The 20,221-nt window shown below is 41.7% G+C and overlaps 1 protein-coding gene across 1 annotated transcript in view; it reads left to right on the forward strand.

The window, feature by feature from the left end:
* Positions 1 to 1,602: 1,602 nt before the first annotated feature.
* The window catches only part of FAM107B (family with sequence similarity 107 member B), a gene marked incomplete at its 5' end in the record, with an annotated part of 275,235 nt that continues 256,616 nt past the window's right edge, over positions 1,603 to 20,221 (forward strand). Inside the window, one exon of the mRNA XM_081096603.1 lies at positions 1,603 to 2,013. Within this exon, the coding sequence (XP_080952729.1) occupies positions 1,603 to 2,013 (411 nt within the window). The remainder of the gene's footprint in view (positions 2,014 to 20,221) is intronic.

The following is a 20,221-nucleotide window of genomic DNA, read 5'->3' on the forward strand; positions in this document are numbered from 1 at the left end:
ATTGGCTGTTTCATGGTATCCTCTAAGTGACAGCTTTTTATACATTATTTCCAAGTTTTGGTAAAGATGAAAATGAAGCCTGCATTTGATGCTGTATTTACTCTTTCTCAAGTCATGTGTGGCTTCTTGTGTAACAGCCTATTCAAGACATATTACAAGTACAGATGTTACGTTGATAAGATGATTTCCAGGCCGAATGAGACTCAAAGACCAGATAGAGTAGCAGGGATCTTGGGCTTTTAACCGGCCCTCCTCAGTAGCTTAACCTTGCTTCCTGAAACTTCAAAGAATCCGTTTCTGCTTCTGTAACATGGGGATTTAGTGCTATAATGTCTACCACCTGTCTGGGCTTAAGAGCACATCTTTTTTTTTAATTTAAATTCTTTACTGTTGAAAGTATTACATATGTCTCCTTTATCCTCTACTGACCTCTCCCTAGCCACCTCCCCAGCACATGTCCCTGCCCCCCTACTGTTGGTGAAGAGCACATCTTGATATTAAATTAAAAGAGAGAGAGCAACCAAATAAGTTAGAATGAGTAATATACCCTGAAATCTTGACCTAAAAATCACTATTAATGGTAAAACCATTACAGTATTGTATTTCTCTAACATTTCTAGCAGATGCTTGGCTAAGGGGGAAAAAAATCTCCATTTTGAACACTGTCTTAGAATATGGCTATAATTATTATTTTTCACCATTCACATATTAATGTGTTGAAAAGTAGAAGACGTATGTTCAAAAAGGTGTTATTTTCGGAATTAATATATACAGTAGATGAACAGAACACACATTCACACATAATACCTGTGTTAATTGTACATGGGCCCATTTTATTTGTGTTTTTCTTTTGGTGTTGTTGAAAATTAATCAAGGACTCAGCATGATAGTAAAAAAGCAAGTTAACAAAGACATATTATAGTTACCAGGAGGGGCAATTGTGGATCCTGAACCCAGGAAGTTTGAGGCAAAGATTCAGGAAAGATCCAGAAAGGTCCTTGTGACATCAAATCCAAACTTGGATCTCTCCAGACAAAAGATTTGAGTCTGCCTCCCATTTTAATAATGAAATAGCTGCCAAGGTCGAGGATCCTCTTGGGGGGGTCTTCATTTGTGATAGATATCTGGGTGGGGTTGTTTTGTTTGGAGGAATAAATATTTGAAAGGGGTAACTGAAGAAGGTTATGTGGCTGTTATGATGTTATTGATACACAGGCTGACGCTATTATAGTGGATGCTATCAGGCTACATTATCTTTATGCCTCCAAGGTAACCTGAAGCAACTGTCTATTGACTTGGCACTACCTTACACTGAAGCGTTTGCCCTGCCTGGGGACTGTAACCTGAGCCAACCACATACCTCACAGACAGCCTTCTTTAGCGAAATCGTCCAGGAGGAGCTCGTTCGAAGGGTGATGGCCGCTGAGTGACTCTCAGGGAGGGTGGCCTTGCCACATTCTAATCTATTTAGGGGCAACTACTAGAAAGTCCTTCTCTTCAGGCAAGGAAATAGTTATTTACAATAAGGAAACTGGAGGTCATCTGAACCCCTGGAAATTTTTCTTTCTAAAGAATGAACTTTGTCATGTTTCACTGCAGGTCATGTCCATGTGGAAAGCAAGGCTCGCCAAAAGACTGAAATCTCCATCTAGAAGGATGCATCCATTTCCATGTTCAGCTCTGCTGGCCTGTTTTGGGAATACGAGGGAGAATGCTCCCTGCGATCAGCCCATAGTGCCTGATACTCATTCCACCATCTATGATCAGCCCAAGGCCAAAGCATGTCGACACCGAGGTCACCCAAAAGGGGAAGAAGGAACCCCAGAGAAAAGGCGAGATTCTGGTACCTATTTAGACAGAAATGGCAATGCAAATCGGAATTCAAGTAACCACACTGCTGTCCAGCCTGCTGAGACCTCTGAGGATGTGCCTGGGTCTCCAGATGGTGAATTGGACTGTGAAGTAGTTACTTTTCAGACTTCTATCCCCAGACCATCAGTTATTGAAATGCCAATGGTGAGTATTCCCGATGATGTTATAGAAGGAATGGTGTTGGAGGAGAGTTCTGATAATTTGGTGAATGACTTCAGGGAACAAAGTTGTTTAACATTATAAGTAAATAAGACATTGAGGGGAGCTCTTACTAGTGAGAGGAAGTGTGTAAAGCCTCATAAAGTTCTCAAAGGATGTGGAGGGAGGCAAGGACAATAGCACTGGGGCTTTAGCAATGACCAATATTGACCTTTATTTAGTTGCCTATGGTGCTGCAGAGCCAACAGTGTCTCAATAAAATATCAGGGGTAATATCGTCTGGGAAACCTTATTTTTTTTTAAACTGGTCTGTGATTTTATGTGAAAATGCACACTGTGTGAGGTTGGATTATAGAATTTAAGAATTTGCCTCTATTTAAAATAAATTGGGTGATATCAAAGCAATCTGGGCAAATTTGGAAACGATGACCACTGAGTGTATACAGAGCAATAAACAAAGGAACTGACTGATGCAACTATTCATGCTATAGGTGTTTCTGTGATTGTTTTCTGAGACTTAAAGGCAGGAGAAAGAAGTTGTTTGAAAAATATAGTGCTGCTACTTTTATAAGGCAGCATCTTGAGTTATTTATCTTTTTACTTTTTTTTGGCATTACTGAATTTTAATTGTTGGATATTCTGATTGGATTGAGCTACACAATCATTTCAAAGTTTTTGGTAATTCCAATTTAGGGAGGCAGAGTAGAGGCAGGGGTTCTTGAATAGTGTTTTCCAAATACCAAGTATCCCTTGAGCATTTTTTGGTCTTAGTTCTGGCAAAAAGCTTAGGACCAGACTTATATAACTGAGAAGTCTTTGAGGATCCATTACTAAAATATTCTAATGTAAAATAATACTTTTCTTTAACAAATCATTTTTGTTTGACTTGCTGACTTGAATCCAACAAGCCTCATTACCAATGGAAACTGCCAAGTAATGAAGACAGGGTTAAAATATAATTTAAAGAAGTTTCATTTGACAGTCTACAAGCTAATATACAGTGATTAAATGAACAGAGAATTTCACCAAGCCCTCTGCTATAGCAAGAACTGCAGTAGTTTTTAAAGTACCACTCAAAAATGTGTTTAATTTTCAGTTTAAAATTAAGATGTTTTAGTAGTATTCTAGTTAGCTGAGTGGAGGTCAAGGCCAAGTTTGTATTTCTTACATGTTAAATGAATGAATGATGTACTTGTTTTAATGAACTGAATGAAGACTTTCTGTTGGGTAAACATTCTAGCAACCCAGGATCTACCCTTTATTGCAAAGTACAGAATCAACTACAGAAGGTTGACTGGATTTTATCTTTGGGGCATATGTGATACAGGGCCTCAAAGTAAATATGCGTACTCAAATATAACCAATTAAACATAGCAAGGTAACATGCATATTTATTGTCTACTTGGCATGAGCAAAGCCATGGATAGATGACAGAGGTTAGATAAGCCTTATGATAGAAGTAGCCCTAAGGTAAGGCTAAATAGAAGTGTCCCAAAGAGAGTCACATAAATGGTTCAAAGGAGGTTGGAGGCTCTGGAAGGTACATTGTAAAGAAGGTGGAATTTGAGATTGGTCCAGAGAGAAGGTTAGGATTTTTAAAGGCAGAGATGAAGGGGAGGACATTTCAATAAAAGAAAACTATATGAACAAAATCCTGGATGTAGGGGTATGTAGTATAGCAATAGGAACATCAGATTGGCTAGATCGGAAAAATACTGGGAAAGGTAGATTGAGACCTAGTGTGGGATGCCTTGAGTGCTGTAGTGAAAAGTTAATTCATTTGGCAGTGGCGACACTGAGAATTTTGAATAGAGAAACATCATCCTTCGGATTTCATTCTGGGAAGATAAAAAGGTAGAGCCATGTAGGTTGGATTAGAGTTGGGAACACTGGAGTTGAGCAGCCACCGAAGTAATCTCAGCCTGAGGAGTTACGAAAAAATAGTAGGAGGGTGAGGTAGGAGGGGCAAAAAAGGGCCCCATGTGGTAGCAAATGCAGCAGTTGACCCTGGGGTACAGACTAAATAGAGAGGGTGGTGAAATCAAACTGGGAGTGATGAAATGAAAACACCACAAAATTAAGTGCCAGGGTGTGTGGGAAGAACTGGTCATGTGGGCATGGTAAATGGGCATCTAATCTAGTTAATTGCAAGGAGCTGACATTTAAAGAGCTCTTGCTATTTGCCAGCCATTCTTTTTTTTTTTTTTTTTAAAATATATTTCTTTATTGATTTCAGAGAGGAAGGGAGAGGGAGAGCTAGAAACATCAATGAGAGAGAATCATTGATCAGCCGCCTCCCGCACGCCCCCCACTGGGGAAGGAGCCTGCAACCCAGGCATGTGCTCTTGGCCAGAATCGAACCTGGGACCCTTCAGTCTGCAGGCCGACGCTCTATCCACTGAGCCAAACAGGCTAGGGCAATTCTTCTAAGTGCTTTACATAGAGTATCCCAGAGGTACATTTCCTTATAATTACCATTTTACAGATGGGGACACTGACACTTAGAGAGGGTAAGACTTGCTCAAGGTCACAGAGGAGGGATGTGATAGAGCCAGGATTGCAGCTCAGGTCTGTTTGATTCCAAAGTCTGACCTCTGAATTATAACAGGCTTCTACTGCTCATTATTATTTGTGTGGTGTTTGAAGATTTCCAATCACATATTCATACATGATCTCACTTTCTATGCAATCAAATTTAAATTCTATTGTGTGTATGTGTACATATTTATATATAAACTAGAGGCCCAGTGCATAAAATTCATGCATGGGAGGGATGTTCCTTGAACCCAGCCTGCACCCTCTCCAATCCGGGACCCCTCAGGGGATGTCTGACTGCTAGTTTCGGCCTGATTCTCGGGATCAGGACTAAACCAGCAGTTGGACATCCCTCTCACGATCCTGGGCCTCTGGCTCCTAATCGCTCACCTGCCTGCCTGCCTAGTCTCCCCTAACTGCCCCCCTGCTGGCCTGGTTGCCCCTAACTGCCCCCCCCCCCCGCAAGCTTGGTCACCCCTTACAGCCCCCCCTGCTGGCCTGGTTGCCCCAAACTGCCCCCCCTGCAGGCCTGGTTGCCCCCAACTGCACCCTCCACCAGCATGTATGCCCCTAACTGGTTGCCTCTTACTGCCCCCTCCTGCCAACCTGGTCGCTCCCAACTGCCCCCCTGGTTGGCCTGGTTGCTCCCAACTGCCTCCCCTGCCAGCCTAGTCACCCCTCACAGCCCTCCTGCCAGCCTGGTGGCCCCATACAGCCTGCTGCTCAATCATTTGGTCGTCACTCACTAACCCCCCTGCTGACCTGGTCGCCCCATGAAGCCTGCTGTTCAGTCATTTGGTCATGCCTCACTAACCCTGCTGCCGGCCTGGTCATAGGCAGCCATCTTGTGAGGGTGTGAGGGTTAATTTGCATATTACGTCTTTATTATATAGGATGTATCTTTGTGTATAATAATAATTATTTGATTTTTCTTAATTTGCTTAACCTTTTTGATCTTAGTTTCATGGTGTATCACAAGGTGGAAAGGGACACTCTCATTTGCATCCTGCTGATGATAAGATTTTGTTGATGACAGTGTGGGACTACTTTGAGATCTTCTGATTAAAAGTGCCATAGCACGGTCCAGTTTTTTCACTACCTAGTAATTTTACCATGACATGTTTCCTCTCATTAGATGATAAATGAGCTTCTTTTATTATAATCTTGCCTGATGGCAAAAATGTTTCCCGTTTGGATGCACTGATCTCCACATTTAAGCTGCCTTGGTAAAGGCAACAAATAATAGTTTTTTCACTTTTTGTTGTTGAGTTCAGCCTCAGAACATAACCATAGCCAAGAAATGGGGACAAATGAGTCCCTCTATCTATCTTTAGTTAACTGGTGTTCAGATACAAGGGTGATTCAATTAAATTTGAAGCAATATCTGGTCTTAGAGGAAAAGCTCAAGGTAGAAAAGCCAAGTGAACTAAGTAAAAAGGGAATGTTTCTGTGTGCACATGTCTATTTATAAAGTGATGCTGATTAGTCTTCAACCTTTTTTTAGGTAATCTCTTCCCTGTTCCAGGCATGAAATCAAGGTGATCACAATCCTAAAGTTAGAATGTCTTATATCTTCTGATTATGATTTTTTTCTTTCTTAGCAGTGTTACAATTGAAGTGTCTTATAATTGGTAGGGCCATCGATCCAATGAAACACAGAAGTATGTTATTTATTTCTTTTAGCCAAGAGTTATGTGTTCTTACTGTGCATCAGGACAGCCCTAGCCCCGGGGAAACAAAGATGATTAAGACACAGCCCCTGAAGTTTCTCATATTCTGGTGGGAAATACAGTTAGGTAAAGGGGCAGTATCAATGCAGAGAAGCTTATGGGTCAACACTGGATGCCACAGGGGCACATGAAAGAGTCTCCTATCTTAGCCTTGGGAAGACAGGGGAGGCTGAAATATATGGAGGAGAACCGGTTTCTTCCTTATTTTTTTATAATTTCACATAGAACCTAACACTGCAGCCTTTTAGTTGAATGGTACTGTCTTTCTCCTCGCTCTCTGTCCCTTAACAATGGTGGCAGTTTAAGAAAGACACAGCTTCCACACTGATTGGTTTCAGAATAGTTGGGTAGTTTCAGAAGATCTTTCAGTTGTAAGTTTTTATCTTGTTCTTACTCAAACAACATAGCCAGCCTCACACAGGAAGAGAAAGTAACTGTAGTTTAGGAAACCATTCCTGAGTATTCTAACTAAAAGTCTGTTTTACAAAAAATAAGGGAAGCAGGGCTGGGGTGACTCAGTGGTTGAGTATTGACCCATGAACCAAGACGTCACCAGTTTGCTTCCCAGTCAGTGCACATTTCAGGGTTGTGGGTTTGATCCTAAGTAGGGGGCATACAGGAGGCAGCCAATCAATGTTTCTCTCTCATCAATGTTTCTACCTCTCTATCCCTTACTCTCTAAAATCAATAAAAACTTTTTTTAGAGGATGGGAAACAAGGCCCATCTTGGAGTTAGGACATCCCTGGAACCCAGGTGGTGGCCTGGCCCAAGCCTCAGAGGCTCAGGTAGTCACTGCTTTCTAGGGTCCGAGTTTCAGCTCTCTAGACACTTTTGTCAGTTATCCTTACCTAAAAGATAGCCTCATTAAAAAATGTTTTTATTGATTTCACAGAGGAAGGGAAATGGAGAGAGAGATAAACATCAATGACGACAGAGAATAATTGATTGGCTGCCTCCTGCAAGCCCCCTACTGGGGATTGAGCCTGCAACCTGGGTATGTGCCTTGACTAGGAATTGAACTGTGATTCATGGGTTGACACTAAACCGCTGGGCAAAGATAGCTTCTTGGTACCCACACTTACAAGAGCCTGATGGATAAATTAGAATCTTGTGTTACCTGTAAGTCTTGAGGACTGTCAGGAAAGGGCTGACTAAGCCATGTGTTTTCTCCACAGGAAAATTAGACATAAAAGAAATGACAACTAGAAATTTTTTGAAGAGTATAGACTCAGAGGAAGGGAAGCTACGTTATTTTATTACAGTAAAATACATATAACTCAAATTTACAATTTTAATTATTATTATTTTCAAAAAATATTTATTGTTGAGATTATTACAGATGTACCTCTTTTTTCGCCCCATAGCTCCCCACCTCCCAGTTCCCACCCCACCCCAGGCCCTTGCCACCCTATTGTCTGTGTCCATAGGTACTGCATACATGCATATAAGATCTTTGTCTAATCTCTTTTTGCACCCCCACAACCCCTTCCCTCTGAGAATCGTCAATTTGTTCCACTTACAACCCCTGATTCTATTCCATTCACCAGTTTATTCTGTTCATCAGGTTTTTTATTCATTTGATTTTTAGATTCACTTGTTGATAGATATGTATTTGTTGTCACTTTGTTGTTCATAACTTTTTATCTTTACCTTTTTCTTCTTCCGCTGCTTAAAGAATACCCTTCAGCATTCCTTATAATACTGGTTTGGTGGTAAATGAACTCCTTTAGCTTTTACTTGTCTGTGAAGCTCTTTATCTGACTTTCAATTCTAAATGATAGCTTTACTGAGTAGAGTATTCTTGGTTGTAGGTTCTTGCTATTCATCATTGAATATTACTTGCCACTCCCTTCTGGCCTGCATAGTTTCTGTTGAGAAATCAGCTAAGAGTCGTATGGATACTCCCTTGTAGGTAACTGTTTTTTTCTTGCTGTTTTTAAGATTCTCTGTCTTTTGCCCTTGGCATTTTAATTATGATGTGCCTTGGTGTGGTCCTCTTTGGATTCCTCTTTTATAGGGTTCTCTGTGCTTCCTGGACTTGTAAGTCTATTTCTTTCACCAGGTAGGGGAAGTTTTCTGTCATTATTTCTTCAAATAGGTTTTCAATATCTTGCTCTCTCTCTTCTTCTAGCACCCCCATAATTTGGATGTTGGTATGCTTGAAGTTGTCCCAGAGGCTTCTGACACTATCTTCATATTTTTGGATTCTTTTTTCTTTTTGCTCTTCTGGTTGGGTGGTTTTTCTTCCTAAAATTTCAAATCATTGACTTGATTCTTGGGATCCTCTAGTCTACTGTTTAATTCCTGTATATTATTCTTTATTTCAGTCAGTGTATGCTTAATTTCTGACTGGTCCTTTTCCATTATTTTAGCATTCTCACTAAGATCCTTGAAGGTCTCACTAAGTTCCTTAGAAGTTTCTAGAAGATTCTTGAATAACCTTATAAATGTGGCTTTGAACTCTATACCCAGTAGTTTGCTTTCTTCCATTTCTTTCATTTGTGACATGTTTCTTTGTCTCTGCATTTTGGCTGCTTCCCTATGTTTGTTTCTATGTATTGGGTAGCTGCTAAGTCTCCCTGAGTTGATAGAGTGGCCTTGTATAGTAGGTGTCCTATAGGGCATAGTGGCTCAGCCTCCCCAATCACCTGAGGTGGACACTCTTGGTGCACTCCTTTGTGGGCTGTGTGCACAGTGTTGTTGTAGTTGAGCCTTGATTGCTGTTGGTATCACTGGGAGGAATTGACCGCCAGGCCAATTGGCTTAGGGACTAGCTGCGACTACAGTGGGAAAGCAGCTGTGCAGAAGACACCCCTTATGGGGCAGGACTTGCTTCAGTGGGGCTTTGGTGCTCACTGAGTCTGTCCCTTGAGTGTGTCACTTATGGATGTGAAGAGTTATAATCTGGTATGGTCTCACACTGACCACTGGGTACACTGGCTCTTGGATTTCCAAGGAGGTGCAAAGTCAGCCACTGCCTGCCACCCAGCAGGAGCTACAGAGAAATCTGCAGATTTCTCCTCTTTGTATTGGGTTTGGAAGTGCCCAGATGAGGCCCAGCTGTGAAGCAAGGAAGGCTGGTGCTGGTGCAGGCCTTGGGCCTTTTATTGATAGCTTTGGGGCTCCCTGACCCAGCTGAGGCTTGTTTGACAGGTTTTAGGCTGAGAATGGAAAGGCCATTCATATGCAAAAGCCACTGCCCACAGCTTGGGTGGGGCTGTAAATTGGGTAGGGCAAGGTCTCAGGGAACTTCCAGGATGGAGCGAACCAAAATGTCTGCCAGTCAGCACTGCACCGGGGAGGTCCCAGCATAGGAACAATGACTGCTGCGAACACCTCTATCTGTAAGAAAGCCGCCCCCATGTTCCTGCCCTGATGCCAGACAGTCCAATTTCTCCCCATATCTGTCTGGGTCCCCCAGAGCCTTGCCCAGCACTGGAGCTCAGAGCAAGCTGGAGCTTGTAAATTCAGTTCACGGTGCCAGCCTTTTAAGAGGAGCAGCTGGGTCTCTAGCAGCCTGTGTGTCACTCAGCCTCAATCTGCACTGCTGGGGTCCAACCCCAGCGGGTCCAGGGGTCCCCAAAGGTGTGGACGGAGTCAGCGAAGAAGGAATGACACGGAGACGGCGTTCAGTTGATCAGCAGCCTAGCCAGGATCTCCAGCCAAGTTCTGGTCTGGATCTCCAGCGAAGTTCTGTTTAGGATCTCCAGCCAGGTTCTGTGTCCATGGTCTCTTGCTAGGTTCTCCAGGTTCTCCAGCCAGGTTCTGTCCATGTTCTCTCGCTAGGTTCTCCAGCCAGGTTCTGTCCAGGTTCTCCAGCCAGGTTCAGTCACCAGGTTCTAGTCAGGTTCTCTTGCCAATTTCTGTAGTCAGGTTCAGTCCAGGATCTTTTGCCATGTTCTCTCCAGCGAAGTTCTTCTGTCTGTAGGTTCTGTGTAGGTGCTGTCTTCTTTCTGTCTCCTGAGTTCTGTGTCTAGGTTCTGAGGCCAGTTTCTGTCCAGGATCTTTTGCCGTGTTCTCTCCAGCGAAGTTCTTCTGTCTCTAGGTTCTGTGTAGGTTCTGTGCCAATTTCTGTCTCTCTCTCTGTCTTCTGCTGTCTTGTTACATCTGTATTTATACCAGTTGATTCAATCCTATCAATCTCTATTACAAAGGTTAGGGCGTTTCTTATCTCCATTCCAGGGAGTAAAGATTATGTAGCTTAAGCATGATTGTTCATAGTTAAAGTGATTAATTACCCGCCTGGCACTTAGTTAAGAGGTTTTATTCCCTCCCTAATTTCAGGGGAAAATCCCTACCTGGGGAAACAACCTTTCTCAGAGACCTTGGTTAAAACACATAGTGCCAAGAAGGTGAGCAAACATATTAAGAACAGTATGCCATATATGCCAGGTCCCTTGAAACAGCAAGCATGGACCGGCTCCCGGCACTGCACTGGTTTTTATAGTCCTAGTTCTTACTGCCCTTAGGGATTTCTTTCCCTAGCTTTGGAACCCTGGGCTTGGGGTCTGGTGTGGGGCTGGGACTCCTTGCTCCTCTAGGCAGCCTCCAAAAAGGCGATCTCCCTCCTGATTAAAAAAGCAGCACACCCAGGTGCCAGACCAGCCTGTTCTGCACCTTTGTGCCTACTACCAGTCTCAATGCACTTTCTTCTTTACCTCTCTAGTTGTAGTACTTCCACTCAGTCAGCTTTCCCGCAGTTCTGGGTGATAGTTGTTTTGTAATTTTCATGTGGTTGTGGGAGGCAGCAAGTAACAGATGTTTACCTATGTTGCCATCTGGTTCCTCTCTCAATTTTAATTATTTTAATGTGTACAGTTCTGAGGCATTCAGTATGTTCACACTGTTGTAAAACCTTAACTGCTATCCATTTGCAGAACTTTTTTCATCTTCTCCAACTCAACTCCCTATTCACCCTTCTTTCCATCCTCTGGTAACCACCATTCTACTTTCTGTCTCTGTGAATTTAACTATTCTATTACTTCATGTAAGTGGAATCATACACTATTTGTTCTTTATATCTAGCTTATTTCACTTAACATAATGTTCTCAAGGTTTATCCATGTTGAAATATGTGTCAGGGGCTTCCATTGAAGATGGTGGCATAGGTACTCTCCTTCTTCCACAACCACATCAAAAACACAGACTTGCAAAGATGGCGACTGGCAGGACAGCAGTTAGAGAGAGAGTGTGAGTGAGAGGGTGAAAGGGGAGTGTGTGGATGTGTGTGGTGTGTGTGTGAGTGACTGAGGGACAGTTAGATCCTGTAGGATTGGCGGACTGGGCTGTCTTAGATGGGCAGTCACTTCTGCTACAAGCACTCCCAGGTGGCCGGCGCTGGCACAGAAACCATGCCATCTTGGAGGTCAGAGCTGCTGTGACCAGGAGCCCAGCTTCACCACCACCCAGACAGGCCTCAGATGCAAACTGGGACTCTATAGCCACTCTGGACAAAGACCTGCTACCACAGCTGCAGACCATAGACACTGACACTCCAGCCATCCTGGCCGCAGGCTCCTGTGAGTCCCAGAACATGTTCCCCTCCCACTGATCTGCTGTAGTAGTGCATCAGCAGGCCTCCTGTCAACCTGCGGTGACCATGCCACCTGGCCCCGAATGCCTGTGACTGACTCTGGATGCTCACAGGCACAGGGCTTTCACCGACCCGCTGCTGCCATGCGACCCAGGTCCTGGGCACACCTCTGACGAGCAGGCCTGTGACTCTGACTCTTGGTGCATGCATGCAGGGCTGCTGCCGATGCATGGCAGCCACATCACCGGCCCCCAAGCATGCCCAACTCTGATTCTCAGCATGTGCAGGACCCCTGCCAATACACAGCATCCGTGCATCTTGGCACCTGAGCTCTCCTGTGACTCTCGGGCTCAGGCCCCTGCAACTTGGTGCCTGGACCCTTTGGTGCTAGCAAAAATGGGGAGACAATGAAACAATCCCCAAAGGAAAGAAAAGGAGGAACCACCCTTCCAAAAAAGGAAGTAAATGAAACAGAGTCAGAAAAAGAATTAAGAATAATGGTCGTACAGTTCATAAACCAGATGGATGAGAAAATGAACAACCTATGAAAGAATCAAGAAAAATAAAAGTGATATAGCTACAATAAAAAACATAATGGAAGGCTTCAAGAGTAGACTAGGAGAAGCGGAGGCCAGAATTAGTGAGTTAGAAGACAAGGTAGAGAAAAAAGCCCAATCTGAACAGCAACCAGAGAAAAATATTAGAAAGTAGGGGGAAAGCCTTAGGGAGCTTTGGGACAAGATGAAACGAAGTAACATACATATAATAGGGATGCCAGAAGGACAAGAAGAACAGCAAGGATTAGAGAACCTATTTGAAGAAACAATGATAGAAAACTTCCCTGATATGTGGAAGAAAAAATCACACAAGCACAGAGTCCCAAACAAGATGAACCCCAAAAGACCCACACCAAGACATGGTGTAATTACAATGGCAAACATTAACAACAAAGAGAGAATCTTAGAGGCTGCAAGAGAGAGACAGAGAATTACCTACAAGGGATCTCCTATTAAATTATCAAATGATTTCTCAACAGAAACACATCAGGCCAGAAGGGAAGGGATGAAGTATACAAAGTGATGCAAAGCAAGGGACTGAATCCAAGCATACTCTATCCAGCAAGGCTATCATTCAAAATTCAAGGGGAAATTAGGAGCTTCAGAGACAAAAAAAAAAGGCTAATGGAAAAAGAAAAAATAGAAAGGGAAGAAGGAACATAGGCATAAAGAATAAAAATTGGCTACAAACAAGTACCTATCAATAATAACTTTAAATGTAAACCAAGTAAATGCTCCAATCAAAAGACATCGAGTGGCTGAATGGATAAGAAAACATGACCCACACATATGCTGTCTACAAGAGATCCACTTCAGAACAAGGGATTCACACAGACTGAAAATGAAGAGATGGAAGAATATTTTTCAGGCAAATGGTAATGAACAAAAAGCTGGGGTAGCAATACTTATATCAGACAAAATAGACCTCAAAGTGAAGACCCTAACAAGAGACAAGGAAGGCCACTTCATAATACTAAAGGGATCGATACAACAAGAGGATATAACTCTGGTTAACATATATGCACCCAATGCAGGAGCATCAAAATACGTAAAAAAAAAAACTCTTCTGAAAGATATCAGGGGAGAGATCGAAAAATACAATCATAGTAGAGGACTTTTACACCCCATTGACATCAATGGATAAATCCTCTAGGCAAAAAATCAGGAAAGAAACAGCAATCTTAAATGACTCACTAGATCAGATGGACTTAATTGCCATCTTCAGAACATTTCACACCAAAGCTACAGAATATAAATTCTTCTCAAGTGCACATGGGACATTTTAAAAAATAGACCACATATTGAGACACAGGCAAAGTCTCTTCAAATTCAAGAAGATTGAAATCATATCAAGCATCTTCTCAGATCACAATGGCATAATATTAGAAATCAAGTACAATAAAAACAATCACAAAAATTCAAACACTTGGAAACTAAATAGCATGCTATTAAACAATGATTGGGTTACCAAAGAGATCAAAGAAGAAATAAAAAACATCCTGGAAACAAATGACAACAAAAACACAATGATCCAAACTCTAGGGACACAGTAAAAGCAGTCCTGAGAAGGAAGTTCATAGCATTGCATGCCTACCTGAAAAAGAAAGCAACTTGAAGAATTAGAAAGAGAGCAACAGAAAAGCCCAGAGTAAGCAGAAGGAAGGAAATACTAAATATTAGAGTGGAAATAAATGACATAGGGACCAAAAATCAATACGAAAGATCAATGAAACCAAGACCTGGTTCTTTGAAAGGATAAACAAGATTGATGAACCTCTAGCCAGGGTCACCAAGAAGCAAAGAGAGAGGACCCAAATAAACAAAATCAGAAATAAAAGAGGTAAAATAACATCAGACCCCACAGAAATACAAAGGATTGTAAAAAATACTATGAGCAACTCTATTCCAACAAACTGGTCAACCTAGAAAAAATGGACATATTTCTAGAAAAATACAACCTTCCAAAACTCAATCAAGAAGAATCAAAACATTTGAATAGGCTGATAACTATGGAGGAAATTGAAGCAGTAATCGAAAATCTTCCAGAAAACAAAAGCCCTAGACCAGATGGCTTCACAGGGGAGTTTTATCAAACATTCAAAGAAGAACTGAAACCTCTCCTCCGCAGACTATTTCAAAATATTCAAGAGGAAGGCACACTTCCAAGCTTTTTCTATGAAGCCAGCATTACCCTAATACCAAAACCAGATAAAGACACTACAAAGACAAAGAATTACAAGCCAATATCTCTGATGAACATAGATGCTAAAATCTTCAACAAAATTCTAGCAAATCAGATCCAGCATTACATTAGAAATATCATACACCATGACCAAGTGGAATTTATTCTGGGGATGCAAGACTGTTATAATATATGCAAATCAAGAAATGTGATACATAACATAAACAAATTGAGTGATGAAAACCATGTAATCGTATCTGTTGATGCAGAAAAAGCATTTGACAAAATCCAAAACCCTTTTTTTTAAAAATATATTTTATTGATTTTTTACAGAGAGGAAGGGAGAGAGATAGAGAGTTAGAAACATTGATGAGAGAGAAACATCTATCAGCTGCCTCCTGCACATCTCCCACTGGGGATATGCCCACAACCCAGGTACATGCCCTTGACCGGAATCGAACCTGGGACCCTTCAGTCCGCAGGCCGATGCTCTATCCACTGAGCCAAACCAGTTTCGGCTCAAAACCCTTTCTTGATAAAAATTCTCAGCAAGGTGGAAATAGAGGAATCATACCCAACATAATAGAATCCATATATGACAAACCGATAGCCAACATCATACTCAATGGGCAGACATTAAAACCATTTCCCCTAAAACAGGAATAAGACAGGGATGCCCACTCTCACAACTCCTGTTCAACATAGTACTGGAAGTGCTAGCCATAGTGATCAGACAAGAAGAATAAATAAAAGGCATCCAAATTGGAAAAGAAGAAGTAAAACTCTCATTATTCACATATGACATGATATTGTACATAGAAAACCCCAAAGACTCCATCAAAAACCTACTAGACTTAATAAATGAATTTGGCAATGTAGCAGGACTCAAAATTAACTCCCAGAAATCTATGGCTTTTTTATACACCAATAATGAACTCACAGAAAGAGAAACAAACAAACAAACAAAAAACCAATCCCATTTACCATTGCAACAACAACAAAAATAAGACACCTAGGAATAAACTTAACTAAGGAGTTAAAAGACCTGTACTCAGAAAACTACAGGACAGTGACAAAAGGGATAGAGGAAGACTTAAACAGATGGAAGAACATACCATGTTCATGGATTGGTAGAATCAACATCATTAAAATGTCCATACTACCCAAAGCAATCTATAGCTTCAATGCAATCCCCATTAAGATACCAACAGCATATTTCACAGACCAAGAACAAACTCTCCAAAAATTCATATGGAATAAAAAAAAGTCCCCGAATAGCCACAGCAATTTTGAGAAAGAAGAACAAAGTTGGAGGGATCACAATACTAGATATCAAGCCATAGTACAAAGCCACTGTTCTCAAAACTGCCTGTTGCTGGCACAAGAACAGACATGTAGACCAATGGAACAGAACAGAGAACCCAGAAATCGACCCAAGTCATTATGCTCAATTAGTATTTGACAAAGGAGGCAAGAGTATACAATGGAATCAAGAGAATCTCTTCAATAAATGGTGTTGGACAAATTGGACAGATACATACAAAGAAATGAATCTAGACCACCAACTTACACCATACACCAAAATAAACTTAAAATGGATAAAGGACTTAAATGTAAGATGGGAAACCATAAAAATCTTAGAAGAATCCACAGGCAGAAAAATAATCAGACATATGTCGTAGCAATATCTTTACCAATACAGTTCCTAGGGCAATGGAAACTAAGGAGAAAATAAACCAATGGAACTACATCAAAATAAAAAGCTTTTGCACAGCAAAAGAAACCATCAACAAAACAACAAGAAAGCCCATTCCATTGGAGAACATATTTGCCAATGTCATATCTGATAAGGGTCTAATCTCCAAAATTTGTAGGGAACTTATACATCTTAACAAAAAGAAAATAAACAGTCCAATTAAAAAATGGGCAAAGGACTTAAATAGACCCCGTTCAAAAGTTGACATACAGAAAGCCAAGAGACATATGAAAACATGCTCTAAGCCACGAATCATCTGAGAGATGCAAATCAAAATGACAATGAGATATCATCTCACAACTGTCTGGATGTCTATCATCAAATCTACAAATGGTAAGTGCTGGTGAGGATGTGGAGAAAAAGGAACCCTCATGCACTGCTGGTGGGTGCAGCCACTATGGAAGACAGTATGGAGTTTCCTCAAAAAACTAAAAATGGAACTCCCATTTGACCCAGTAACCCCACTTCTAGGAATATACCCCAAGAAACCAGAAACATCAATCAGAAAGGACATAGCAACAGAATTTACAATAGTTAAGATTTGGAAACAACCTAGGTGCCCATCAGCAGATGAGTGGATTAAAAAGCTGTGCTACATCTACACAATGTAATACTACACTGCTCTAAAAAGGAAAGAACTCTTACCATTCATAACAGCATGGATGGGTATAGAGAGCATTATGCTAAATGAAATAAGCCATTCAGAGAAAGAGAAATATCACATGATCTCACTCATTTGTGGAATATAATGAACAAAAATAGGTACAGAGAGCATCGAACAAAATGGTAAACTTCATTGGGAAGACAGGGGAGACCTGGAGGGGGTGGTGTAGGAGATCAACCAAAGGACTTGTATGCATGCCTATAAGCAAAGCCAATGGACACTGACACTAGGGTGAGTGAGGGCATGTGCTAGGGGGTGGCGATGGCAGGGGGAAGTCAATGGGTGAAAAAGGAGACATGTAAGTCTATATGTAATACATTAAAAAAACAAACAAAAATACAACTAAATTAGAGAACAACCGTCATTCAGAACCACCTGAAATCTAGCTGAACGGAAGTGCTACAACTAAGGATATAAAGAAGAAGCCACATTGAGACTGGTAGGAAGGGTGGCGATGCAAATGGCTGGTCTCACACCCTTGTATGGTGGATAAAAAGGAGAGATATCTTAGCTGCAGAGGTCTCCCATGAGGAGCAAGGGGTTTCAGCCCCACACCAGGCCCCCTTGCCCAGGGTCCCAGTGCTGGGAAGAAAAGTCCCCATAACGTCTGGCTGTAAAACCCAGAGGGGATTGAGGCTGAGGGAGGCAGAGGCTGCTGGTGATCCAGACAGCTCCTCTTTAAGGTCCCACACAGAGACTTGCTTGGACTCACTCCTGAGTTTCAGCATGGAGTAGCTCCAAAGGCACAAGGGACATATGGAGAGGAACTGAACTTTCTGGCATCGGGATGAGAGCTCGAGGGGCAGCTTTCTCCCAGACAGAAGTGTTGGTAGAGACTACTGTTCTTATTCTGAGCCCTTACCCCAAATAGTCAGCGGGCTGCCATATCTAAGTCTCCATCAACCTGGCTATCACTATTTGCTCTGCCCTAAGACCCGGCCCACTAACTTGTGGGTCCACTCAAGCTGTTCCCATTGGTTTTCCTATACAAATGACCTGTCATGGATCATGCTTCAGATTTTCCTAAAGTCTCTCAAACCAGTTGTATCTGGTGGCCACAGGCCTGGCACTAGCAGCAGCCAGCCTTGGTTCATGGCTCAGCTTCATCTCGGCACCTCCATGCCTACCACAAGTTGCAGCCATCTGAAGATCACTTAGTAGCTCATGCCAGGTGGCCTGGTGGCTGACCTTGGCCTACACCTCCTGGAAGGCCCCAGAGCCAGTGCACCCAGTGGATAGCTTCAGACCGTGTTGATGCACCACCATCCAACCACCTCCTCTAAAGACACACTCAAGGGGCAGACTTCGTGGGCATCAGAGTCCTACTTTGTGGGGTGGGCCCCTGCACAGCTGATCTGTTCCAGCCAGTTCTTTCAGCCAACTGGCCTTGGGGTAAATCCCTCCTATTGACCTGCCAACAGTAATCAAGGCTCAACTAGAAGAGGACTGGGTACATTTCCCACAAGGTTGGGGGCAGGGCACACCTAAAGTGCCCCGCTCAGGTGAATGGAGAGGCTGTGCCAGTGATACCTACAGGATACCCACTAAGGTAACCACTCTACCAAGCCTGGGGTACATAGCAGCTATACCTAATACAGAGAAACAAACACAGAAGGCTGCCAAATTGAGGGGCAAAGAAACATGTCCCAAATGAAAGAACAGAACAAATATCCAGATAAAGAACTAAATAAAATGAAAATAAGCAGTATATTAGATGCAGAGTTCGAAACACTGGCTAAAAGGATGCTCACTGAACTTAGGGGAAGCGTAAATGAACTTTGAGAGAACTTCATCAGCATAAAAAAGGACATGGAAACCATAAAAAAGAACCAATCAGAAATGAAGGCTACACTAACTGAAATGAAGAATCATTTACAAGGAGTCAACATTAGAGTAGATAAAGCTGAGAATCAAAACAGTGATTTGGAATATAAGGAAGCAAAAAGCACCCAGTCAGAACAGCAAAAAGAAAAATTCCCCCCCCCCCAAAAAAATGAGGATAATATAAGGAGCCTTGGGACAACTTCAAGTGTACCAACATTGAGATCAGGGGTTGCTAGAAGGAGAATAAAGAGAGCAAGAAATTGAAAACCTATTTGAAAAAATAATGACAGAAAATTCCCTAACCTGGTGAAGGAAATAGGTACACAAATCCAGGAAGCACAGAGAGTCCCAAACAAGATGAACCCAAAGAGGCTCATACCAAGACACATAGTAATTAAAATGCAAAGGGTTAAAGACAATGAGAGAATCTTAAGAACAGCAAGAGAAAAGCAGTTAGTTGCCTACAAAAGAGCTCCCATAAGACTGTCAGCTGATTTCACAACAGAAACTTTGCAGGCCAGAAGGGATTGGCAAGAAATATTCAATGTTTTAATAAAGCAAGGACCCACAACCAAAATTAATCTACCCAACAAAACTATCATTTAGAATTGAAGAACAAATAGAGAGCCTCCCAGACAAGAAAAAGCATCACCACCAAATCAGTATTATATGAATGTTAAATGCTTCTTTATGAAGCAGAAAAAGCTAAAAAGCTAAAAAAATATAAACAATAAAATAGCAATTAATACATGTCTATCAACAATTAAATCTAAAAAACAAAAGCAAATGAACAAGCAGAACAGAAACAGACTATAGATGCAGAGAACATTTTTTTTTTAAATAATCTTGGTTCATTCACAACAGATGGCTATTGTTGTGTTGGCTGTTGTCATTTTTTAAAAAATATTTTTATTTATTTATTTCAGAGACGAAGGGAGCGTGAGAGATAGAAACTTCAATGATGAAAGAGAATCATTGATTGGCTGCCTCCTGAATGCCCCCTATTGGGGGTCGAGCCCACAACCTGGGCTTGTGCCCTTGACTGGAATCGAACCTGGACCCTTTAGTCCACAGGTCAATGCTCTATCCACTGAGCCAAATTATCTAGGGTGCATAGAACATTTTGATAGTTGCCAGATGGGAACAAGGTTGGGAGGATGGGTGAAAAAAGTGAAGGGATTAAGAAGTACAAATTGGTAGTTACGGAATAGTCATGGGGATGTAAAGTCAAAATATAGTCAATAATATTCTAATAACTATGTATGTTGTAAGATAGGTGTGAGTTTTTTTTCAGGATGATCACTTAGTAAGTTACAAAATGTCTAATCACTGGGATGTACACCTGAAACTAATGTAATATTTTATGTTAACTGTAATTGAAAAATAAAAAATGATTTAAAAAATCCTA

Source organism: Myotis nattereri (assembly GCF_964212035.1).
Source record: "Myotis nattereri genome assembly, chromosome: 1".
NCBI lineage: Eukaryota > Metazoa > Chordata > Mammalia > Chiroptera > Vespertilionidae > Myotis > Myotis nattereri.